General features: G+C 40.1%; 1 protein-coding gene across 3 annotated transcripts; it reads right to left on the bottom strand.

The window, feature by feature from the left end:
- Positions 1 to 836: 836 nt before the first annotated feature.
- On the bottom strand, positions 837 to 25,297 carry ANXA11 (annexin A11). 3 transcript variants are annotated; one of them, XM_086752732.1, is made up of 15 exons: positions 25,115 to 25,297; positions 15,250 to 15,310; positions 12,744 to 12,856; positions 11,017 to 11,382; positions 10,408 to 10,495; positions 9,914 to 10,008; positions 9,372 to 9,485; positions 8,150 to 8,240; positions 7,947 to 8,026; positions 7,777 to 7,833; positions 6,771 to 6,864; positions 5,908 to 6,003; positions 3,254 to 3,312; positions 2,502 to 2,624; positions 837 to 1,580 (listed from the first exon to the last, which is right to left on the bottom strand). In XM_086752732.1, the coding sequence occupies exons 2-15, from the start codon at positions 15,299 to 15,301 to the stop codon at positions 1,521 to 1,523; spliced, it is 1,488 nt and encodes a 495-aa protein (XP_086608858.1). In that variant the 5' UTR covers positions 15,302 to 15,310; positions 25,115 to 25,297; the 3' UTR covers positions 837 to 1,520. The 3 variants fall into 3 exon arrangements, with proteins under 3 accessions (XP_086608858.1, XP_086608859.1, XP_086608860.1); XM_086752733.1 differs by lacking the exon at positions 25,115 to 25,297 and adding an exon at positions 24,942 to 25,031; XM_086752734.1 differs by lacking the exon at positions 11,017 to 11,382.
- Positions 25,298 to 26,596: the final 1,299 nt, after the last annotated feature.

Below are 26,596 nucleotides of genomic sequence, written 5' to 3'. Positions count from 1 at the left end.
TTCAAAAGCTTACTCCTTCCCTGGCAAAGAAGTGAACCCTTGCTCAGTGTAAATCAATGAAGCTACACTTTCAGCTGCAATTTCCTCTCAAGATATGCTTAGGTTGTCAGACAAAAGTGTGTGTATGGAGTAGTCTGGCTTTGGAAATAGTCATATTGCTGCCCTTGGCTGAAACAGGAGTCCTATCTGCATGCGTAGTCAGAATTGGGACTAGTCAGAAAATGACATTGGGACATACAGCCACCTTATTATTCCAAATATCTTTACACTCTTCTCCTTTGCCATAGTAAACAGTGCAACCCAGAATGAATTCCAGAATCTACCCCCATGACAGCCCCATTGTCTTCCAAGACAAACAGCAACACAACTTCTAGGAAAAAGGACCTGCCTGATCTTTACAAAATGGAGTGTGCGCGCACGCACGTGCGAATTAAGAGAAGTTTGCACACTCTTGATCAATGAGCTGTCTATTTTCACTGACTTAGCTTCAAACCTCTTCTCCTCCATACTTTTTATTTATGTTTCTATTTTGAGAATGACAAGCTGAAGAGACATCGTCCGAGCTAGCAGAGAATAAAAATTCAGAGTTCCAAGAGTCAGAGAAATTACAACATGCCAAATGGAAATACTGAGCAGTAACTACAGATTACATATATCATGTACAGACAATTGCTCCACAGCAGCACACAAATCCCAAACTCTTGTCGACACAACCATTTCTGAATAATTCTGTTGATTCAAACAGAGAACTTCTATGGAAAAACTGAGTTACATAAACTGAGTCATCACTCACATGTAAATCAACACGAACACCAAAAAGCATAGCCTGCAAAGAGTTAAAAGACAGAGAGCTTTAATTTCATAATCTCTTGTTACATACATATATTTAAGGCACAATCCAAAATCTTAAAATGTTAACTGCAGAATCTTTACTACCGTCAACATTACTACTGCCTTGTGACAGTCACCCTAGCAAGAATGAAATGTGGAACACAACTTCCTTAAAAACAATCAATGAAAGAAAACAGAACTTGGCAAAACTTCTTTAAAATTAGACATGAAAACTCAAGGCTGTTCTCTCCACATATCAGGGAGTAGGCTAGCATGAAACCAACTCTGCATACAACAATATATAAAACTTGCATTAAAATGCCATGTAATGTTTATAAAAAATAAAACCTTAAATCATACAACTGTGATTTTTATTCCATAAAACAAACATATTACTTTAGCATAATATAAGCAGAAAAGAAATAATGATCTGTCATTCATGGATTGCTGAGAGTACTGTACAGAATTCTGAGCAGATGGCACATGAGCTTCATACTTATATTTTTTTTTTTTGGCATTTATTACCTACTATTTTTTAACTGAAGGGAAGATATATGCAATATTATCCTAAAAAAATTAATTGCCTTCGGAGAAACAGATCATTACATATTTACTTTTGGAGGAAAAAAAGTGCTTTAAAGCAAAAACATGAAAATAGCAGCTTTTTCAAGAAAAGCTCAATGCTCCATTTAGTCATTTCCACCACATAACTTGAGTAGGATTTTCCGGTAGTCTCCTGAAGTATCACCCTGGAAAGAAACCCAGAAAAAGAAAAGTTGAAGACTTGTGTTTTGAAATAGTGGAAAAAAGTTTAAGCATCCTAAACATGACAGTAACAACTGAAAGAGATGAAGTCAGGGTTGAAAGAAAGCAGATATTAACCTCTTAAAAAAAAAAAAAAAAAAAAAGAGGGGGGAATTAATTAGAAATCACAAGAATACAAGTACACAGTAAAATCTGCTCCTTCCATAACCAGAACCAAAACTGTCTATAGAGAATATATTTCTTTAGCAAACTGAATTTAGTATACCAGTTCAACTACTTACCTGGGAATAGTTCAATAAAAAGCTCTCACTGAAAATGCTGTCTTCCAGCAAAAGATATGAAAAGATAGACAAATTTATACAAAAGTCCTTTTCCTTGCATTCAATGCGGATATTTTTCCAGGAGCAGCTCTTTATTATGTTCAAACTTTAAAAACAATGCTCTGATATCAAAAGATCTACGGGCTTTTTTTCCCCACAATTAGAGAACATCTCTCTCATGTTGTGGGCAGTGAAAGTCAGTATGGATGCACACACAAACACGCCCTGAAAAGACTGAAAGATTTAATGAACAGCAACAATTAATCACAAAAGACCTAGTAGCTGAGTTTTGCCTGCTGCTCTTAGGAGTAAAAAGAGTTCCCTGGGAGCTGCTCATTAACTAGTTTTGGTTGGTTAGGCTTATCAATCCCTTTCACAGATCAGTTTCATCTAGTGCATTTATCTCACCCTTCATCTTCAGGTACAACTGAAAACTGTCTTGTCCAGACCAAAATTGTTACAATAGTGACAGACACCTCAAAGATCAGGGTAAATACCATGCAGGTGTAAAGCACAATCTGCAAAACATGAAACATTTCTGTTTATATATGTGCTGAAAGGGAAGAGAAAATCTCCAAGTCTTACAGTGATATCTGTGTAGAGGGATCTGCCATACATCCGCTTGTATTCTGCACGTATGTCCAGCAGGTCAACCTCGCTGCGTGATACCATGATTCGAATCAGAGTTCTGTCTTTTGTTCCTGCTCCCTGAAACAAACAAAACAACAATATAATGTATTAATAATGTGTGGAAATGCTGGATGATACAGCACGATTAAAAAAATAAAATAAAACAAATCAGCACCCCACAAATAGTCAACTGCTTACCATCATAATCCCATTGACTTCAAGAAGCTTGAACAGAATTTGGCCTATTACGCTTTAATAAATTAAATTTACTTCTCTGCCCAAGAACAGTTAGGGAAGGAAAAAAAAAAAAAAGGGGGGGGGCAAGTGTCAAAGAGACAGGAGGCCAGAAAAGTCTGGTGAAATTAATGGTCTATTTTTTAATTTCAGCTATATGTCCATACTTAAAATACATCCATTTCAATAAATCTTAAGCATATTCGTGTTTTACCAAGAGAAGACTTTATTTGTTTAAGAAAGAAAGTCTTTGTTACGATTGTATGCATCTCTTTGTTAAGTGGATCAAATTAGCTAGGTTTTTCCAGTTTTTCATAATAATGACTGCATCTTGTTAGTCATCTACCCACTGAAAAACGTAATACCTTCAGCTGAACAATTCATCCCAGTAAGCTGTACAAGCAGTTCTTTTGTTTGTTTTTTTTTTAAAAACCCCACATTGTAAGTTTACGTATCTTGCCATGGGCACCTACCTTCATAGCTTTCTGCAATCTCTCTGCAAAGAAAGCTGGTGTGTTCTTAAGGCATTTAACTACAAAAAAAAACAGTATTACACAAATCAGGTATCTGTCATCGATCAGAATGCACAGTCATTTCTGGAGCTTACTCTAGATAGTCACATGCTTTAATTTTACATAGACACACACTTGATGCAATGCGGTTTCCTCCTTCAGTTAGTCACTGAAATGACTTCTAATCCAGACAGTAGCTGCAATAAAGTTAAAAGAACCTACTGCACTTCATGGATCAAAGCAAACTTTTCAGTCACTAGAAACCATCTAGCTTGAAGCAGCCATAATAAATTTCTTAAGTCTAATGACTAGATTCTTGCTTATGAAGGGAAAAGAGGTGATGGAGAGGGGGCAGAAGGCTTGAAGGAACACACAGTGGTGCCCCTGGCTTTCTCCTAATTTCTTTTTCCTAAGAATTTTCAGGCCATGCCTCTGCAAGGTATGACAAATTCAAGTCATGCCCTAATACAAGCTGGGAAGTCACCTATGAGAAACCTCACTCTTATTTTAAAGTTAGTTACATTTCTTTTTTTTTTTAGCCACAAATCTACCAGGACTCCTGAAAAATTCTTGACATGCTTATTTAGTAATAACTGGATTTTATATTTAATTAGCACAGTTCATTAGAAATCTGCAAGAGCAAAATCTAAATCAAATTAATCAGAATAATGAAAGAATTCCCTATCACTCATCAGAATTAAAATTGATCCTATGTTGTTTATACATAAGCAATCATGCAATCTGTGGCAAACTACATAGAAAACAACCACACTTGACTTATATTTTAAAGCACAAAAAGGTATCAAAAGCAATCACGTAAAATCAATACAGAACAAGAGGGGTATTTCAGAGCAAAAAGTACTTTTCTGAATAGGAAAACGTAGACGAGAGACAGACGTTCACCACACACAGTTGTCAATGATACACATAATACAGTTCAAAAACAAAAGACAAATGAAATGTATGTTTCTTTATCACTGTATTTAGCTAAAACAACACATTTGTACTTTAAGATGTTTGAAGATGTTATTATAAGTTACCAGTTGTACAATCCAGAAAGCTTTAAAGAAAGCAAAATTAAATATTTTCAATTAGAATTTTTTTTTTCCTGAAAATAAGGTTCACAGAACAAATGATGCTAACATCATTGACTGATACAGATACATATGTACACACATACATATACACAAATAAATTAAAAAAAACAAACCAAAATCTATTCAATAAAGGAGTTATTCAGTGAATAAGAAAGACAATTCTTGCTCAAAAAGTTGTTGACTTGTTTGCAAGCTATAGTCCTAGTGCTGAACCTGTATCTACATGGAGACCTGTCAAGTGACTGACAAGTTCCACAAAGCCAAAGGACTTCCAAACTCTGACAGTACAGTTTTTTTACCAAGGTGATCTTTTCCTACAAGCACTGGGAAATATTTACTTTCCCTAAGTTTCGTTTTCTAATAATATTTTTTGAGGTGACAAATTCTGAATCCTGCAAAAAGTCTGCAAATGTATCACACCAACAGAGCTGGACCTAGTTTGGGTCATTAAAAGGTCACTATAGTGACAGCTTGGCCAAGTACAGGAAGAACAGTAGTTACATAGTTCACACATGAACAAGACAGGAGTGAAAAAAATGAGGCTTTCAAAACTGGTTCATTTTGCAAGAGTTTGTTGGAAACTTCCAGGAAGAAAAATCTGTTACAGTTGAGCCAACTGTCCTCTCCCATTTTGTTTTCAAGTGATGCAAAGTACATTTTTCCTATTTATTTCGGTAGGAGTTTCTTCTGGATTTGTTTAGGGTTTCTATTTTTTGTTACATCACTTTTCTAGTCACTACCATATTCAAAACCAAAAAATAACACTTCTAAACCAGCAGATCTAGATACTACAATAAACTCACAGTAATAAAAAGAAAAAAAAATGAAGATGTGAAGAAGCAATATTGTTTAAGAGATGAGAGACAGAAGAGAGAGACAAAGAGAGGTTCACAATTTTATCTAGATTAAAACATTCCAAATAAAACTACTGCACGACAGCTTAAGGCCTTGTCCCAGCCTCATAGAAATTCATGACTACCTCCCACAGGACAACAGTAGACTTGAGGTAAAAGTCTTTACTCTTCAGAAGTAGTGGATGCACTTAAAAACAAAGATTCAACAAAGCTGTAACCACAGGAAATGTGGCAAAAATAAACCCCTCTGCAATCAAAGTTAAGTTTTCTATTAAAAGAGATAGAGGTAACTAATTAGAAGGTTAATCTCTGCATTTTGCTTGATTTCCAAAGCTGTCCCCAAACATTCCATTCTCATGACTCAGCAGTTGGTACAAGTTCTCATCACTTCTTAAAACAATGCCAAGTATAGTTAGTAACTCTCTCCCCACTTCAACATGTCAAATTTAAACTCTGTAGCTGCCTGAAGCAAAAGCTTCATCTGTCATTTTGATGTGAATAAAGTACCCTGCTTTACTAACCACAAGTGACTTCACAGAATGATCAACATAAAAAGCAGAAAACTGTAATTATTACTAAGAAGAACATCCTTAACTGGAGTCACAGATGCCACCAGCCAGTTGTAGTGGAATACGAGGGATGAACTTGCTAAGACACCACATACCTACTGCCAGCATGCCCTTTTCCAGGTCTCCAGACATTTCACGACATATACTTTTTTCAATGTCCCGGTTACACATCCTTTGGTACTCGCTGAAGACTGTTAACGGAAGAGAAAGATTTCAGGAGTCAGCCTCAGAAAAAGAGGTGGCACTGGTGCATGCTGGATGCCTTCATTTCAATTGCACTTCTCAACTTGATACTACAGTACACTCACGCAAGTTTTAACATCTCAAAGACTAATAGTATGTTATCAACCATTGTTCTATTTACTTGTCATCATGCTCCTTCTAGCTTGTCTAGTTCTGTCCCTATATTTAAAGGGCTACACCAAGAAACCACTGTAAGCAAAATAGTCAAAGTTCTTCTAGGAAAGCTTTGGGTGTCAATAAAATTAAGAAGAAAACATTCAGGTTCTTACACACACCCCCATCCTCTTCCTCGCCATATAAGTGCCTCTATATGTAGCACATTGCAAAAATTCTATGTAGTTACTAAAATATTCCCATCACTATAGACTGATGTAACACCCAATCACTGGCAAGTAAAAGGGGATGGGAAGGATTGCAAGTGTCTTCTGCACACACAAGCATGCAAAATTGAAACAATTCTAGTTTTTCAATTGCTTTATTAGAGAAACATGTGAACAAGTATGACCTCTACCTGCTTTGATATTTAAGAAAGATTATCATTAAGTGCAGCTCTTGTGTACCCCTTCCCTCAGCAGAATTCACCCTGCTTTTCACTGAGAGGTATCATTACACCCATTTTACAAATGAGGGAAGTTCAGAGACAGAGCAATGTTGTATATTTTTATCATTGCATACAACAGAATCACATTACTGTTTGTGTAAATGACACCATTACCTGCTCTGAGGTGGGCCCTGCTTCTTGTGCACAGAATAGCATTGAATTTGGATTCATCGGTTCCCAGACGGTTCTCTCCAGCTGCATATAGCTCCTAAACACAGGAGGGAATTCAGACTTCATCACACAGAAAAGCAGTCAGGCTGAAAACCTGAGTTACAGATCTGCTTCCTTACAGCCTCTCCTCCTTTTTATACTTATTTCTTAGTCTATGTACTGCTAGAAAATAGCAGCAAGCAATAAATAGCAACCGGTTCTAACTTTCCTGCAATATGCTATGCTTGCAGGCTTCCTAGCTGAGTGATGCATAAATGCTCAAACACAAGAGCTCCAGGTTGCTAAAGGGGACAAAATTGTTTTAAAATTATCTGAAAATCGTTCTTCCTAACAGGGCTTACATCTAGCTGTTTCTCTACACCTCTAGGTACAGTCTGGGATGTTCTTGTCTTTTGGCTAAGGTAGACTATGTAGAAAGCTAAGTACATTACTATTTATATGACAGTAGTGTGCTGAAACGATCCAGGGTTTTTTGCTACGTGTTGAAATGGAACGTACAAAAAAGTAACGGGACAAGAGTTACTAGGTCCAAGTGTCTTATTTGCTACAAAAATCCAGAGTTCCTTAAATAACAGGCAAAGGCTAATACAAGTGTCAAACAGAATGAAATGTAATCCACACACATATCATGTCAAATCTCTTTGGACCATTCCCTTAACAGGCAGCACAACGGAGTCACCCAGCACCTGGAAAACCCAGACACAGCTGACAGAATGAGAGATAAAAAAATCCTGCAGACTCTGGTCTCAAGAGCTTCATCTCTGTAATGGAGCTACATGGCTCTAACGCTCTGTCAGGGCTTTCACATCAATTCCATCCACTAAAACATAAACACTACATCAAGACAAGTCACAAGGTGTCCAAAATTAAGAGTAAGCAGAAACCACACAGTCAAATTTCAGTGTATTGAGTTGACTATACTTAGAAATGATGAAGAATTTATACTGACCTGCACATCCTTTTGAACAAGAGACATGTCAACAGTTGTACTTTCATCTCTGTTTCCCTGAAAGAATTTGAAGATACAGAAGTGTTACTGGTGGGATTTTTTTGTTTGTTTGTTTTTGTTGAAACAAACACACACAAAACCCAAACTCCAAAATCCCAGCATGCAAGTACCTGAGAAAGTGAAATTAAAAGCCTCTGAAAGTGTCCAGATGTGTCACTTTTTATTGCTTCCTCCAGAGTTTTCTTGAATTCTGGGAGAGAGACACACTCATGAATCATCATACACCCCTGCTCATTTCATAAATTCATGCTGTCAGTCAGTGATTAAGGAAAAAAAAGGAAGAAAATTTTGATGAAACTGTAACAAATCTAACCTGCTTTATAGACCCTGTTGAGTTCCTGAATATGTTCATTACTGCGAGAAGCTAAGATTTCAATGAGACAATTTTCATCTGTGCCAACGCCCTAAAACAAAGCATAAGGAGAAAATACACTCTTCAGATTCTCATCTTACTTTTAGAATCTAGAATAAATGTGATTAAATTACAGACCAAAATATAATTGAGAATATAATCATGTTATAGGAGAAGTCAAAGCAAGTCGTTCAAATGCTATTTCTGTTTCCAAGACACAGATATGTATTACAGACACAAATTGAACAGATAATTAAAATAATTATGAAGACAGAATTTCATTTAAAAATTCAATCCTTCACATGATATTTTAAGCCTTTTAAAAATCCTTTTTTTTTTCTACCATTAAAGATTAATTTGTGAATTCTAACAGGTAACTTTCACTAACAGAGAGCAGTTGTAATTATAATACAGCTAATATTATTTCATCCTCCTAGCTACTTTAATATTGCAGCCAAAGAACATGTAAATATATACATACTGACTCTGTAATGGAAAGATTTATTTCACCTTCATTTAAACATTGTCTTGAAATACAAATGTTTGACTTGGTTTTATTTTTAAAACCTAAATGTTTATAAAATAGTCTGATTGCTTCGAAGATAAAATACACAGTATTTCCATAATATTTTAGAAAAGGTTCAGCATGAGCTAGGAAAATGCAGTTTTGACGTTGGGGAAAAGATAAAAAGAAGGTAAAAATCTTTGTGAACCTATTTTTCTGAACTATTCTTGGGCACTGAGTGTAAACTCACTTGAAACTCTAAGTTGAGGTTTTTCTAATCAGTTCCATCACAGCTCAAAGCAAAAATCCAGAAGCAAAGGTGCCCCATTCAGTGCCTGGGTTAGAAGAGAGCCAGCTCAGCGGCTTATTCAAGGCTATGTGATGAATGAACTGCAGAGATTGTTAGAACTAAGTGTGTGTCTTTTTTTTTTTTTTTTGGTGTATTTATTTATTAATGCATTTTTATTACAACACAAACCTATTAAATAGTCTTTACCTTTAACCTATGGGAATAATATTTCTCAATTTTACTATCATATACCTCCAAGTAATGGGGTATAGATCAGTCAAACAGTGGGTTGAATATCTGGATGGAGAGGAGGAAATGTAAGTTCTACCACAAATTTTATCAGCTCAAATATTTCCTCTATCTTAAAAATTTGTATATCCTACACAAACCTTTATGGCTTCCTTGATTTCATAAGCATCAAACATGACAGGTGTCTTCATCATTGCTAAGATTGTCCTCTCAAAGTTACCTGATAGCTCAGACTTGAGATCCTTGATCAAATCCTAAAGAGAAGTAAAAACAAGGAAAAAATGCACAAAGACCAAAAATGACAAACGTAAGCAACAAAATTGTGGAGTTTAATCAGAATCCTTTATGTGTTAGCATCAATAACATATCTTCAAAACAAAGTTATTCCACTTAACAACACTAAAATCAGCACCACGTAACATGTATATCTAGGTAATTAAGGTCCAATTAAATAGACTGCACAGACTGAAGAGTCAAAGTAACTATTTAGCAGAGAAATTGCTATAAAGCAATTTCAGTTCAGTTCCACCTGAACACTGCATGAAGAAATGGCTATGACTTGGGAACCATCTTCCCCTTAAGCAACTTCCAATCTTTTTTTCCAAACACTAAGTCTTTTGACTTCCAGTGAAGGAATGTAGGCTCTTATTTCTTCTTCTTTCTGTTCTCATTATGTATTTACCTTTCCATATGCTGTTTTGAAGGACAGGATGATCTGCTGCCGTTGCCTGTTTGAACGACTTCCAAGACAATCAATAATAGCCTGCTCATCAGTTCCTGTATGTGCACACAGACAGCTCAGAATGAGTACGCACGTCATGTGAGGACTCAGCTTTCTGTTTCCATCTGACTCTCTCTCTTCTAAACCCAACCAAAGGACATGTACGCCTTTAATTCACCTACAGTATCTCCTCTTGTGTATGACCACAGAACTTCAACCTCTACTCCTAATCACAAACGCAGTAAGAATACAAAAAAACCCCAAACCAAAGACAAAACTCATGATGTTGTTTATGCCTACGTGAACTTCCAATAATTCTCCTGATACCCAAGGACAACCACATGTGAACTGTGAACTAATCCACTTAATACACACACAACAACGGAGAAAGGTAAGTGCTGTATCAGAATTGCAATTCTACTTTTAACTGAAATGTAAATCCACAGACTACTTACCAAATCCCTTCATGGCCTTCCTTAAGACTTCTGCATCCTTCAGAGGGTCAAATCCTGGTGCATCGGTGATCGTGCCTCGGTTTCCATGCTAAAATCAGACCAAGTCAAGTTGCGTATTAATGTTAATCAGTAAAAGACTGTGTTTCACTACTTAGGAAAGATGGTCAGTTCCTATTTTCTTTTTGTTAGAAAAGTAACAGAGAAAACTCAAACAAATCCCACCTTAAACAGTTTGTTCATTTCTATACCCAAATTATGAGAAAATACAAGGTCAAGAAGGTTCACTAAGTCTGCTGTCCAATTAATTAAGGTTTGATGAAACTGCATATACAACTTGCTATACTTTGTTAAGTTAGGAAAGGCAAATTTCATTACATTTCAGTTCATGTCAAATCTTTCTTCTTGGATAATGTGGTAAAACAGCATTTGTTTCAAGTCATATGAACCCACATTGCTTGCATTTGGAAAGGATTCATCTTTCTCCTTTGTCAAACTCCTTTTCATTACTTTCTTTTCAATTTTAGGCTCAGTTCACACATATACACAAAGAAAATGTAGAGAAACACATACACAGTCACATCTCAAAACAAAAACACTGAGTACTCTTACTGTTATGGGAGGGATCGTTCCTGGGTAAGAGGGCATAGATGGAGTCACAGCTGGGCCCGGTGGATAATTCGGCATGGGCTGCTGCCCTGGGTAAGTTGCTGGTGGTTGTCCTGAATAGGCCCCAGGCTGCTGACCAGGTGGTGGTGTGGGCTGGCCTGGCACAGAGCTGCCTGGGTATCCTGGGTATGCTGGCATCCCTGATGGTGGGTTTCCTCCAGGTGGAGGATACCCTCCATAGGAGGGCTGTTGTCCTGATGGAGGTTGCCCAAAGCCACCTGGAGGGACTGGAGGATAACCTCCAGGTGTCGAAGGATACATGCCTTGTGGTACATTTGTCCCTCCAAAGGTTCCAGCCACGTTGGATGCCTCCAGTGATAGCCAATAAAGCAAGAGATGGGAAGGTGTACAAACAGTTGAGTTTCAATAATGTGCTTAACACAATACAACCTCCCTCCCCACCAACACTGATAGGTACTATTGCATCTGTGAAAGAACTTGGCAATAATCACATCTTACTAGGAAGCAAGATGGAAAAAAACAAAACTGTATTCAGTTGACTCTTGCTTTACTGTAACCATCAGCTGCCATATATCACGAAACAGAAGCAACAGACACATACCTGCCACTGCATCCAACATTACACACCATTTGCACGAAAGAGCACCAGTAGCCACACATCTCTTATTCTAAAAACTTAAGCCAATTAATCCCAGCAACACAAAATTATGCTTATCCTTTCTCTGTCTTACATGACCACACATCATGTGAGTGCAGAGATTTACTATGAGCAACCTCTGGCTGTTTTATGATGCAGTAGATGCATCAGTAGTTTACAACTAGCAAGAGTTCCTAGACTGCATTTGGAAAGACATCTGCAGAAACTGCCACAAAGATATTCCAGTCCACGTGCAACATCATCTTCTCACATGACATGCTCAGACCCTCTTGTACAGAAGAGCCACAAGCACTGACATGTGATGTTCTCAGAAGCTAGTTGCTGTGGATATTGCTACGTGCACCCCAGACAGTTTGTTGCTCACTGTGACTGCTGGCTGCCAAATCACTTCATTTAATCATTGCCTCAGAAAGGGATCTATAATGCAAATGTCTTCCTACAGACTGTGGGTTCATTATGCAGCATAACAGATTTCTGAAAACTAAGTTGTCAGAAGCGTCACTCACATCTACTCTATGGAAAGGAAAAAAAGTCACATTGGAAATGTCTGCATTTTCTTCAACCAATGTAAAAGTTTTCTACTGCCATCTGTTAAACATCAGTGTTTATAAGACACAGCTGATCCCATATTCTTTTCAGGGATGAGTCATTGATACCTTCAATTGCAGAGCCTTATTCCTTATTCAGACTGGCCAAAATCCAGGTAATATGCAAAATCTGGACTGTATTTGCCATTGTGAATATAGTAACAGTGGATACTCAGTGTTAATAGTCTGTTCCTCTATTCCTCTGCACAGCAAAAGCCAAATTATATTACTTTCATGTCCATGACTTTGGCAGTTAGGCTCTTAAATCAACATTTAACTAGTGGTCTAATTTCCTAAAATAAGGAATAGCTAGCAGTAATTGTTTTCTTCAATAGATGATATTGAATGCTCAACACTTAAACAAACGAGATAACAAGGGATAAACTTCTCAGTGGCAATGCCAGAAACACATCTTTGCACTTAAGAAAGTCACAGTAAAACATATTAGATGAAAGCAAACTCACCATTCCAGCCAGGTAGTTGGGATTGAACTGACTGGCATAGCCAGCCACATTTTCTAGTCCAATTGGAGGTGGATTTGAAGGTGGATAGGCAGCCCCACCCCAAGGACTGCTACCTGAAATCAAACACAGCTGTGCTGAAACAAGAAACTACACCTTTTTTTAACATATTCCTTACTACGTACATTTCTAATGTAATGTCTGTTCATCACCAGCAGTTTGGGAGAAGGAAAATCAACTGAAGAGGTGCAGGGTAGCAGTGCAAATATGATATAAAGAGAAGCCTCACTGGCTTCTCTTTATACTACTACCATAGTAGTTATCTGCTATCTACTATCATAGTAGTTATCATTGAATCTGTAAGTTCTCATTTAAAACAACTCTAAACATATTCAAAGATTAGCACTCAAGAGCTAATACTGTAAATACCATATTTTGACTAGAGAGTAGTTTCTCTTAAACTACAAAGCCTTCTGAGTATTCCAGGAGAAAGGTATTAATTCGTTTCAGGCTGCTAATTTGAGAGATGTCTACAGAACATGACACAGCATATTCACAGCTACCCAAGTCACAAAACTTAGCTGCACACAGCAGTACATTCTTGTCCACACAGAAGTCTAACTAAGTGAGAATACTTTGCTGAGAAATAAGATTTATCCTCCCAGGCTAGTCTAGCTTCTCACTGTGCACTGCTTCCCCTTCCTGAGCTCGATTGCCTAACTCCACATTTCACCACATCCATATGACTCCAGTTCTTTCTTTCTACCAATGATACTAACAACTGTAAAGTGCATTACTAACAACTATAAAGTTCACCCTGGTAGTACTGACATATTTCATCAGATTTATATTCTTTTAATCAATAGCCTTTTTAATAGTTCTCTCCCTTTCATATACAACCATCTACCTAAGAAGAGTGAATTAGGGATAATGTCATAGAATTACACATAATTACACAGAATTATTATCAAGATTGGAAAAGACCCAAAAGATCATCCAGTCCAACCATCACCAATACTTCTCAGCTAAATCATATCCCTCAACACAACATCCAAACGTTTCTTGAACACCCCCATGGTCGGTGACTCCACCACCTCCCTGGGCAGTGCATTCCAGTGCCTGACTGCCCTTTCCGAGAAGTAATATTTCCTAATGTCCAGCCTGAATCTCCCCTGGCGCAGCTTGAAACCATTGCCTCTAGTTCTATCACTGTCTAGACGAGAGAAAAGGCCGACCCCTAGCTCATTACAACCTCCCTTCAGGAAGTTATAGAGAGCTATAAGGTCTCCCCTGAGCCTCCTCTTCTCCAGACTGAACAATCCCAGCTCCCTCAGCCGCTCCTCATAAGGCCTGTGCTCCACACCCCTCACCAGCTTCGTAGCCCTCCTCTGAACGCGTTCCAGGGCCTCAATGTCTTTCTTGCAGTGAGGGGCCCAAAACTGAACACAGTACTCGAGGTGCGGCCTCACCAGTGCCGAGTACAGGGGGACAATTACCTCCCTGTTCCTGCTAGTAACACTGTTTTTGATGCAAGCCAGGATGCCGTTGGCCTTCTTGGCCACCCGGGCACACTGTCGGCTCATGCTCAGCCGAGCTTCAATCAGTACCCCCAGGTCCGTTTCCTCCACGCAGTCCTCCAGCCACTCCGCCCCAAGCCTATAGCGCTGCCTGGGGTTGTTGTGGCCGAAGTGCAGGACTCGGCATTTGGTCTTGTTGAACCTCATCCCATTGGCTTCAGCCCAGCTCTCCAGCCTGTCCAGATCCCTCCGTAGGGCCTCGCTACCCCCAGGCAGATCCACACTCCCAGCCAATTTGGTGTCATCTGCGAACTTACTGAGGGTGCACTCAATGCCCTCATCCAGATCATCAATAAAGATATTGAAGAGGACAGGCCCCAGCACCGACCCCTGGGGAACACCACTTGTGACCGGTAGCCAGCTGGATTTAACTCCATTCACCACCACTCTCTGAGCCCGGCCCTCCAGCCAGCTCCTTACCCAGCCAAGAGTGTACCCATCCAAGCCATGGGCTGCCAGCTTCTGCAGGAGAATACTGTGGGAGACAGTGTCAAAGGCTTTGCTGAAGTCTAGGTAGACCACATCAACAGCCTTTCCCTCATCCAGCAGACCTAATTTTTTGTGGAATATCGTTTTAAATTGCGTGACTGATTTTTCCCCGTACTCATTTTTCTCATCAGCTGCCTCCAAGACTCAGTACTGACAGGACACTGTTCCATTACATTTCTTGATTTTGGTCAAAATCTTACCATCTCCTAGTGCTGTGTCTCATTTGAAGTGAATGAAAATGGACCTTGCATGCACATGGTAGAGCACCCATGTTAAACAAATCAGAATTCCTAGCCAAGATACAATGAGACTTAACAAAAGAACACAGAAAGGTTTGGTGAGTCAAGAAAACCCTTTGCAGTCTTATTCTTCATCCATGCCACTTTCCACTCCAGACAGGACCACTTCTGCCATTTAATGTTTACTTCATCAGAACAACTTACCTGGGGCTGCTGGTGGATAGCCACCCGCTGGGGGATAGCCAGGGTAACTCATTGCAGAGATCTGAAAAGTATGTGCAATACAGTTATTTTCTGTAATGCTTCACTAATTACATCACATAAATTTAACTGACAACACATCTGCAGTAGCCACGTACCAAACACTAGACATAAACTGCACAAGTTGCTCACAGGCTTTTCTCTGGGAAACCTCCTCCCATTTCCTTTTGCTGGAGCAATAAACACGTTCAGATACCTAAGCAGTTGTAGAGTAACTCCTCAAACTATTTTTCTTACTTGTTTCAGTTACTACTTACTGCTCACTTTGCCTATTATGTTGTTACGGATGTATTACTTGAAAATGCTTACTTTATTGCACTATTAAAAGTCTCCAGAAGTTTGCAACCTGTACAGAATGATCTTATTAATCAAGAATAGAAAATCACCTGACAAATAAGCCACATCTTCAAGTGAGTAATTGTACAAGGTGTGTTAGAAGGCATTTAAATGCAAACGGCTGCAGAAGTGCAAGGTCAGAGTAAGAAGCGGAAAGGATACACTTCATGCTTATAGCATTGCCATAAAATATGAAGGGTTTACTGAAAGGATAAGATCACTAGAATAAATTGGATATCTCAAACTTGATGGTGCCTCTGTCATCACAGAAACGCACAAAGTCATTAGCTGTCTAAAATAGAAGTGGAGGCCAAAAAGGAAGGACAGTTAAATGAAGGACAAAATGAAAATTATTTTCCAGAATACAGAAAGCCTTATTTTAAAACAGAACAACTATCAGGAAGAATGGTAGAAGTAATTCAAGGAGCTTGTTCCAGATTAAGAAAACATCCACAATCAGTCTTAACTTTTTCAAGGTTATTTTTAGTGACAATTCCCAGTTTATTTTTAAACTGCTGTTGAAACAGTATCCCCTGCCTTTCTTTCCCCTAAAGGACTGCCTTATGCATCTGGCTTGTTTTGCCATGTTTTGGATTTTAACTATGGAGTTTTGGGTTAGTTTGGGTTGGGGGGTACCAGTTTTGTGGAATTGTTTTCATTTTGCATAATCATGTCAACTTCCCTTTATGAATTGCACCAATCTCTTGCATAGCAACAGTGGAATGGAAAAATACTTTTTTCTTTTTTTTTAAAAAGGAAGATACAATTAGGAAATCTTCAATTTATTTTAAAACTATTTGGACCTCATGCTGCATGTACTCATTTACATTTAAATAGAGAGAAATGAACTGGCAAAAATTGCAATGAACAGAGCAGACTAAAAGTTGTAACTCTACCTTACCTCTGCTCCAGTATGCAAAGTGTCTAGAAGACTCAACAAATAAGTGAATGCAGTTTCTTAGCATTAGAAGAAGCCTGTTTACCAGTATATCTATAAGGAATGCCTTTAACTGGAAAAAAAAAAAATATTTCCATGCAGGCAAATTTAAGTACTGCCTTTCTATTTGTGCCTCTTGTTCAGTCTCCATTCCCCGTACGAACAGAAGGACAGGGTGGGGTCACCCAGGGGTATCACCATTACCCCACCATTACCCATTTTTCCTCTTCTGATCGGTGTAACAGAGTTAACAATTCACCAGAGTTAACATTCCACACATAAGACCAAGCAGGATGCACAGCTGGGAAGCTTGCTGACATTTTACAGAATCAGGCTTTAAATGAGTAAACTGTCAATCACAAATGGCTAGATTCAAATCTCAAGAAGGGTCTGGGAAAGCCAAAGCCACCCACAACCATCATGGCCTGATTCTGCACATGCAATTGTAAGAACAGGCTACAGATTAGCTAACATGACACCATTCATAATCAGATTGTATCTGAAGGGTAAAGGCTCACAGAAATTTTTACATCGTATCAGATGCTTACAAGAGGCTCTCCATAACATGGTAAATATTTTTCCCATGTTCCCTTCAGCTTTGGTTTCCAATGAGATCTTTCACTCCAGTGCTATCTAGGAGTTTTGGAATAACTTAAATATCAAGGCTGCTACAGCTGAAAAGACAATAAGGTTTTGATCATACAAGCACTTCTCTGCATCACTAAGCTCTACGTAATTTTTCATTTCCCATGCAAACACAGTGCACAAGACCTACAGCACCAAATCCAGCATATAATTACTGCATAACATACACAAGGGAGCACAAACTCCAAACACAGCAGTCATCAGGGAGACCAAGTTCATCTTTCCAGGCATGCCCAATGCATATCCTACATTAAGATTTGGTTTCTATCTGTGTCTCTTTTTAAAGCTAGAAGCTAAATCTTGGAAAAAGGTCTCTCATAGTCACCCCTGCATTTCAGCAAAAGAATGATTTTTTACTTTTGAATATTCACTGATGCTAAATAAAGGGCATAAAGGTATGACAGCAGCTGTGTGGGGTCTTTTCAATACATTAGAGAGACCATGTTCCAGCCTGAACACCTTCAAAATGCCACCACACTTCACTGCAACTTCACAGAACCCGATAAAGCTGAACACTTCAATAAAGTAGATGCAAATTCCAGCTATAATTCCCATCCAAAGAGCACTTGCAAGATATTGCTATCCCAAGGGAATCAAAACTGATCGCAGGCAATGCTTGCTGTTACCCATACAAGGATGGTTAAAACCCCAAGCTCATGAGGATAAAAAGCAAAAACTCAACATTTCTGATTAGAGCTGAAATTCTCCTCCTCTGCTGGAAAAAGAGCAGGTAGATTCCTCCCTCCTACTGCTTCACCACGCTCCTAGCAGCCTGCCCACAGGTGTGCTTGATTGCTGGAAGGAACTGCCTGGCCCCAGCCACATATTGGGATGGCAGACATGGGCAGCAGAGGAGCCCCAGAGCCCGCTGCCTGTGCTGTCCACACTGCCAGCTCTGCTACACTGTGGCCTCCGGGCACCTACGGGTGTATGGGAAGGGAAGAGAGGCTGCCAAAAGAATAAAAAAATCAAGATAAGGCAGCCTGGCACTTCAGAGCCTCACTACACTGCAGCAGTAATGGGCTTTACGTAATCAAAGTGGACATTTTTGATATACAGATTATTACAGCACTGAAATGAATTTTTCTCTTGTTTTCCCCCCTTTCATATGCAAACATATTCATTTATTTATTTACAGCTTCACAAGGTAAATACAATAATGACAGGACACTCCAAAAAAATTGTAAGATACCTTTTCAATAAAGCTTTAGATAAAAATTTAAGGCAAAAAGTCTGGGGGTTTTTTTTGTGTTTGAGGGTGGGGAGCAATGGGATAGGCGTTGTTTCTCTTAGCAGAGTTTGCTTGTTTTTAATCCCATGTAAAATATCTCTTGCATATTAGAAAAAAAATTAAAGGAGCTTTTTGGCAATTAAAGCTGAGGTTGAGAAATAATGGTTAACTTCATCAGCAATCTCAAATAAATATTACTATATATAAAAACATTCCACTTGCTTCTTTTGAATGTTGCATTTGAACGCTTTTCCAATGGAAATTTTTCCCACACTGGGAAACTAGAGGCATTCCAGGCAAACAAGATCCACAAATACACCGATTTCTCACATTCAAAAACTTCCCTGATCACCACCTTCTCCGTGCTCCCTCGAGTCTCTGTTGGTCATTTCTCTATATTAGCAAATATTTACCCCTCTAAATTAACTTTCCTAGCCACTCCCACAACCTTGTCTCCATTTCATCTTCTAAGCCTATCTTCCCAAATTTCTTCTGCTTCATCCACAACATCTTACTAAAGCTGTAAGTGATGAGCAGCACTTGCCTGCTGACAATAAAGCGATGACCTAGGCCAGGGAACAGAAAATACCGAAGCCCGCCCTGCTATACAAATAACGTGTGGAAGGTTACAGGAACAGCAAGGTCTGTGTTTGCTCAGTCATAAAAGATGCCGTGCGTAACAGGAGGGAAAAAAAAAAAAAAAATCCAACCAACCAAACCACACATGGAAAGAGGGAGTGCCCTGAAGAAAACACAGAACAAATACTGTTAAGGTCTGCCACCCGTTCCCAGGTCCACCTCAAAACTCTCAATAAAGATCTGAGGTTTTACACGTGTGGTGGACATTGCTATCTTGCTTCACATTGCAAGCCATGAACTGCTCAGGGTCTTGAGCATTTTTCTGCTGCTTTGACAAAGCTAAGAGAGAACAGACCTGTTGACAAGAGATTAAGTCTGTGATATACTTTCAATGGGAATCTTGAAAACACGTTCCTCTAAGTCACAGCATAGCAGAAAAGGACTACAACTGGAGATATTTATAACAAAACCACAAATTACACAACAGTAGGAGAAGGAAAGAATAAAATGTTAAGGCTGCCAGAAAACTTCTATTTCAAGGTGCAATAGAAATAAGCTCAGCAACTGCATTCACGCCCATTCCTGGAATTTATTTAGCAGCTGCTGTCCGGGCTCCAGCTTGCCAAGGTCCAATAATCTGAGGGCAAAAAAAGGATGAAAAGATCATGACCTATATTTGTTCAAAATAATTTGTTTAATTGTGCCCGTTTCCCAGGAAACACTGAATAAAGCTAAACCCTTGGCCTTTACTCCTCCAGGTTAATTATCAGGATGCAATACAAAAGGCTGCCTAAAGCTATAAATTACAGAACTCCTCCGTGCAGAAAGCAGAGCCTGCTCCAAGACTGATCTCTGATTACAAAACCAGCAGAGCAGAATATATCACCTTACAACAAGCTGTGGGTTTTAATCAGAGGTGAACTGAGGCATCCACCACTGTGCTTTCACAAGACAAGGACGAGCCACAGTCAGTGCCATACTAGCTAACTGCTATTTTACCAGCGTAAGCAAGATTTATCTTTGACTTAACCACTGCATAGAAGTTGTTCTCCCCTATACCAGGTGTAATACTCTTCATCCTGACACATAAGACGTCCTGCAATTTGGTTTTCCATTAAGTCTTCTCTGTATGCAACTCCCTGTTTGGCCTTCCTTTCACTGCAAAAAAAACCTAATTTAGTAGAATGAGTTCCCCTTCCAACAAGGCTTAATGTAGCTGAGTTCATGCCAGCCAGAACTCAGGAAACCTCTTGCACACAGAACTTCTCACCCGTAGTTTGCCTCTAGAAACCTTTCCTGCTCTTCATCCAAAATGCATACTTAAAGAGTACTAACATATCATCCATTTCCTACAAGATGCTTCCTTAAAAAAATCAGAACCCACAACTCTGAACAGATAGTGAAACAGAAATAAATTTTTAGTTTTTTTAAAACTATCAATTTGAATTGCTTGCTAGTATTATGAGTCAGGAACACTGCTGGTTTTTATTATCCTTCTAATTCAATAACATCATTATTAATACAGAAATACTTTATTGGAAGATAATCTAGCCTTTTTTTTTTTGTCCTGCAGAGGTAAGCAGAGTGAGGCAGCGGGGAAGCATCTGAAATGTAGGGCTGACAAGCCTCAGTCAAAAAGGGTAGACTAGAACAGATGCTATGTCCAGCAAAGAACAGCTGAACAGGAAGATGGACCCATAAGCCACAACCCAGTTGTATAAACGTTAAAAAAGAACATTCATGTAATTGATAATTTTAAGTGATAAAAGTATAAACCATAACATTACAGTCATACTGCTGCAGGAGATGATAAGGCAAGGTAACTGTGTCATGGATTCTAGCCAAAAGTACAAATATTAACACCGCAGTTGTCAAACATTTAACAACGAGAAGTTAAATTTTAAAACCACTGCTCATAATTTTGCATATAAGATTAGCTTGCTTCAAATATTTTATATTGTTAAAACACTACGTGAAGAGTCATTTGAACAGCATTAGAAACACTTCATGCAATAAAGAAATGCATGAGAATAGATCATCAAACTAAGATCGTTCAAGATAGCGAAACAATTGCTTTGGTGGTACCTTCCCTGGTATAAATTTGTTATTTCATAGACTAATTTAGGTTAGAAGGCACCTCTGAGATCATCTAGCCCACAAGGAATTTCCCAGATGACTCACTCTGACCTACAACTAGTACCTCTTATTGCTCGCTTTTGTTGGCTAGTGACAAAACAAAACAAAACTGACACCACAGTCAAGTAAGACCTCAGAAGCCTGCAAAGGATAATTCTGATGGAAGAGGCAACTCAGCCACTTCATGACAAAGTTGTTTAAAGACCTAGTAACAATAACCAGCATCTGTCATGCTACAGGACCAAACAGAGACTGAAAGCTCCAGTAACCAGCCCCCTTAACTCATTCATGAGACAGGCTTATCCCAGCTTGAGCATACTCAAATGCTGAAAAAAGCAGTATTTTCTTCCCTTTAAACCCTAACATTTAAAAATGCATTTATTCTCCTAGCTAATGGAAAACACTGTCAAGTGCAGCCAATAGCCAGACATCTGGACTATAGATAGGTGCAATGTTTACAGAATGAGGACAATTTTCCAAACTTAAAATTGTTCTCTCTAGCAACATTAAAAGGGATATTCACACTGTCTGCTTACAGGCAACTTAAGCACCTAATTTAGAGCAACTTGCTAGGCTAATGTTAGAACTCTAACATGCTTTTTTACTCAAGTGAGAGGTCTTTGGGAAGACGAACTAGATGCCTAAATTAATCATAGCAAGTATCGCTCCACATGCACATTGAATGGCTATAGTAAGATTTAACACAAACAGAGACCTTGCAAATATTTTAAACTCTTTGGGACCTTTAACATGTGATTCATTCAGCTAACAGTTCTCAAGCCTGCCAGAAGCTGGGATCCAAAAGCCTGAATTGGAGGCCCACTTCTCCTCATGATGAAATGAACACTAATTAATGGCTCCAAAGAAGGAAGGAAACTGCAAAGTCCAGTGCTTCCTCAAGACAACAGCTGGAAAAAAACAAAGCAATGTCTGGAGAGAACTTCCTTCTGTTTCTTTGTAAACCTTAGGAAAGAATATTGCTACCGATTGCATGGCACAGTGACGCTCTGCACTGCACAGGGAACAACCAGGTAGCGGGACCCCACCCCCAGGTGTGGGGTTGTGTTTGTTTTTAAAAAAAAAAAAAACAAACAAACAAAACCAAAAACAAACCACATGACACCTATTCAGTCTAAGTTCCTACATCTAATGATTAGCACTGGTCACACTCAGCCTCTATAACAGCTGAGTAGTATGGATACAATTTCACACACACACACAAGTAACCAGCTGCTAAGCGTAGGCAGGAATGACTGCCTGGTCAGCACAAGCACATAATAAAATTGTCTCTTAGAAGGACACCAGCCAAGACCCCAGTCTGGCACACAACTCACTCCAGGCTCGCCCCAGCCAGGACCTAACTTCCTATCAAGATTTTGTAGTGAGCTCTAATAAAATCTGGAACAAACATGGAACAGCAATAGAAGTACACTGTAAACATTTACTGCTGCCCTTTAGCTTACTTACCTACCATTTGCAGTACTGTATTACATTCTTTCCCAGCCTCAGGAACTGCCTGAAGGAAATTCAGCATTTACATCAAACACACCTGCTTCCAAATAAACGGGTAACAGAAGTAGCAAAGGGACCACCCCAGCTTCAGACCACGAAAACAACTTGAGTTTCAAACTGGTGAAAGTGGCTTACAGGATCGTAAACATGCTACTTTCTTCAAAGGCAACCCAAAACAAGACACTACATACAGCTGACAAGGCTCCCTCCTTATTTCCAATAATTTATATAACAAAATTTAAAAATATACCCAATAAGAAACATACATTTCAAGGTAGTCGACAAAAATAAACAAAATAAATTACATTAATGCTGTTAGCTGTATAGGTAATTCAATGTAAGCCTCTAACAGCAATTTGAAGCAGACAGAGAAGTTTCTATAGATGATTACACGAAGCCTTGGATAAAAATAAATGACACTCAATTTGTTCAGAAGTCCTGCTATTTCTATAGCCATCATTAAACCATCTGCTCTTTATGATTACATCTCTGCTTTAACTGTAGCTTCCTTTTTTTTATCCCTAGATTGCTGTCACAGTACTAAGACAGGCTCTATCTTAGCTCTGATTAATGCAATGTTTTTGAACAGCTCTCTGGATTCTCTATCTTCTCAAACTTGCTACAGATCTAGGAAACAGCATCTCCTTTAGCCTTCTAACCTGAAAGACTTCTTGGCCTGACTTTTTGTAGTAGATCAGGTTATGTATTTCAAGCTGTTATCTAACACTACAGTCTCTACAATGTTTTTTCTTTAATATACTGTATTGCCTACATAAATACCTCCATCCCACTGTGTATCTTTTAGCGACTTTTGACATCTGAGGAATTTCCAGTCTGATGATCCACAACTTCTGGGGACTATGCAGAACAAGCTAAAGAAGTGATGTAGCATAAGAGTGAGCTTGATGACTGCTCCAGAAATGTTAAGCTCAGATTCACAGAGATGTTTTGGCTCCTAACCTCATACTGAGGTCAGGCAAGAGACCCAAAATCATTAACCCCTTCAAAATATTGCTGAATCTGTATTATATATGGCACACTACTATATACAGTGCTTTGTGGCAGAGCAGGAAGAAGTCACAAGGGTAGCTACAGAGGCACTTTCAGGAAGAAAAAAAATCAGCAGAAACGCAGCAAGGACTGGGCCACAGCTGAAACTGGAAGCAATGCCCAGTACAAGTTATTTGCTGCATACAAGTTATTTACTGCATCAGTGGGAGGAGAATTGTCCACATGACTCTTACAACAACTCCAAAAACAGGAAATTATAGAAACAGCCAAACTGTGGTGAAAATGTTAATATACTCAAGCTTTAGAGCAGCCATACACTAGCACTGGTTTTGTACTGTTTCTGACATTATGGCGCGTACTAAGCACTGTTGTGTGAGCACTGACTCACTGAACAAAAAACACTGTGTGCTGGGGGGCAGCAGAGAATTAACCCCCCCACCTCCTACAGCAGCCAGGCTTTTAGATACACAAAACCCTACTAATCAGCTCCTTCATCAAAACACATTGCACCAGCACTTTTCCCTCTTGTCAGTCTGTTTTCTCTCCACACCTTCACCTCAGACTTCCTGCCCCAATGCATCTGTCCCCATTTTTGGCTGAGCTGCCTACCATGCTTCTGTCACTCCCTTCAGAAGGTTTTCCCCTCAGCTTATCAGGAACCGGCTTCTAGGAACTACCGTTGCTCTGATAAACAAGGAAAAGCTATCCCAAGAAGACACTCCCCATTGACCAACTCAGGATGGGGACAGGGAGGAGCTCTGCTTTTTCTGAATATTGAGATGTTTATGCTGTTTTCTGCCTTACACATGGCTAAGGTTTAGCAAGAATTTAAAGAGTTTTGGGTTTAAAACACTTTTAAGTACAGTGTAAGAAAAAGTAAAGTACACTACAAGCAGTTTGTAGAAAGGAATGCTTGGTAAAAACAGGCATTGTGTAACGGCTCTGACAAAACTGCCATTTTAGGCTGCTTTCTCTTGTTAACCCTACGCATCCAACTTAAAAGTTCAAGACAAACTGAAGATACAGGCAAAGTACCAAACTGCAACTGCAAAAGCAACACATTCATTTTCCTCTGCAATCACCTCCTTTGCCTAAGAAAGCAGAGCGGCTTTCCACGAACCGCGCAGCCGCTGCGGGCCCCGACCTCCCCCTACACCAGCCCCCGGGCCGGGGGGCCTGTCACTCCAGGCCGCTGCCTGTCACCCCAAGCCCAATGTCACCCAGAGCCCCCAGGCCGAAGTCTGTCACTTATGTCTGTGTCACCTCCTGCCGCCCCGTCCGTCCAGGCGGACGCAAGCGCCCCGTCGCTCGGGGACACCAGCCCGGCCTGGCCCACAGCCCCGCGGGCCGCTCGTCCCGGCCCCGCGGCACACGGTGGCACTCGCCCCGCTCCCCCCGTCCCACCCGGGGGTCGCTCCTACCGCAGGTCCTCGGGAGCCGCCGCCCCTCCTGACAGCTCGGTCGCACTGCGAGGCGGTGGCGGGGAGCAGCAGGAGGAGGAGCCGCTGCGGCCGCCGCTCCTTCCGCCCGCCCCGCCGCAAGGGAGGGCCGGGGGCGGGGAAAGGCCGGCCGAGCCGGAGCGGTGGAGAGCGTTAGTGCGGTAGCAGGGCGAGCCGTCCCACCCAGCCTGTACGGTCCCGGACCTTGTCAGCGGCAAAGCGCCGCCCCAGCCCAGGCCCGGTGCCGCAGCCGTGAGGGAGGTGGCGGCCCAGCGGGACAGGGCCTGTGGGGCGGCGGCCCGCGCCGGCTGCGGGGAGGCCCTCAGCCCGGCAGCCGCTGGCTGAAAACAAGTTGGCGAGTTCCACAAAACAGGTGTGACGAAAAAGGCGAATTCCAGTGAGCGGTCCGCTTCATAACAAACAGAAGAGTAACTTCCCCCATCACACGGGCAGCCTGGGCTCTCCCCTGGGGCGGGCCCTCTCCGGAGGGACTGGATGCGGCAGCAAAACCGAATGAAGGAAGCTGCGCTCCGGGTCACGGCCGGACCTGGCGTTCAGCTTAACACCGGGTTCAGATCCAGAGACTGACTGCTTTCACCAGGCAGTCTTAAAACATTTAAAAAAAAACATGTTTTCCAGGCAAGATGGGGCACAAACCCCGGTCTTGTCGTGTATATAATACGCATTTCTTTCAGTGAAATTCTACAGAAATGTTAGAGGAAGGAGATTTTTCACGTTGACCTTTTCTAGAACAACCAGTACCAGCTAAACGCTTCAATAAACATTTTTTTTTTTTTTTTTTTCCTACATGAATTCTTTAAAGATGAGTGAAGTTGCTCACATGGAAGGATTTAGAGAGACAAAACAAAATAATAAAAAATAAAAAGGCCTAGCATTTTCCAATTACATTTCTTTTGCCAAGACACTCACCAAAATAACACTGCTGACTGAATCACAGTATTATACAATTCGGGTGGGGAATAAACTCTTTGCAGCTAGGATTTTTGTGAACAGGGTCTCTGAACCCCCTTCCTTTCCAACACTTGCTTCCCTCATACATATGCTTTGTAATAGGCAATTTCATTTAAAAGTAAATTAATTTTGACAGATGTGTTCATGCTTCTTAAAGCATATGTCCTGTTCACCCAGCGACTCCTTTCAGTGCAAGGGCTGTTTTTTTCTCCTCCATACAGCTTCCACATGCCATCATGGCCATTCATTGAAATACAACAGCTGTGACAGAACTAAAGAAAAAAATATCTCTCCCTCACCCTCGTCAGACTTTTAACTGACAGCACAGAGGCCAAGGCTGCACCCATGGGAGAAAGTTAAAGTAGTCCAAAGCAGGTGAACACATATATTTCAGTTTAAGAATGGCTTATTTTTGTGTAGCATAAATTATATGTTTATTCCCAGCTGGATCTTAAGCCTCAGTGATAAAGACATTTCTGATTAACAGGCCAA

The sequence above is a fragment of the Chlamydotis macqueenii genome, chromosome 7, assembly GCF_036417535.1.
Source record: "Chlamydotis macqueenii isolate bChlMac1 chromosome 7, bChlMac1.mat, whole genome shotgun sequence".
NCBI classification, from domain to species: Eukaryota; Metazoa; Chordata; class Aves; order Otidiformes; family Otididae; genus Chlamydotis; species Chlamydotis macqueenii.
Note: the sequence above shows the minus strand (reverse complement) of the source record. Positions and strands in the feature narration are given on the sequence as shown.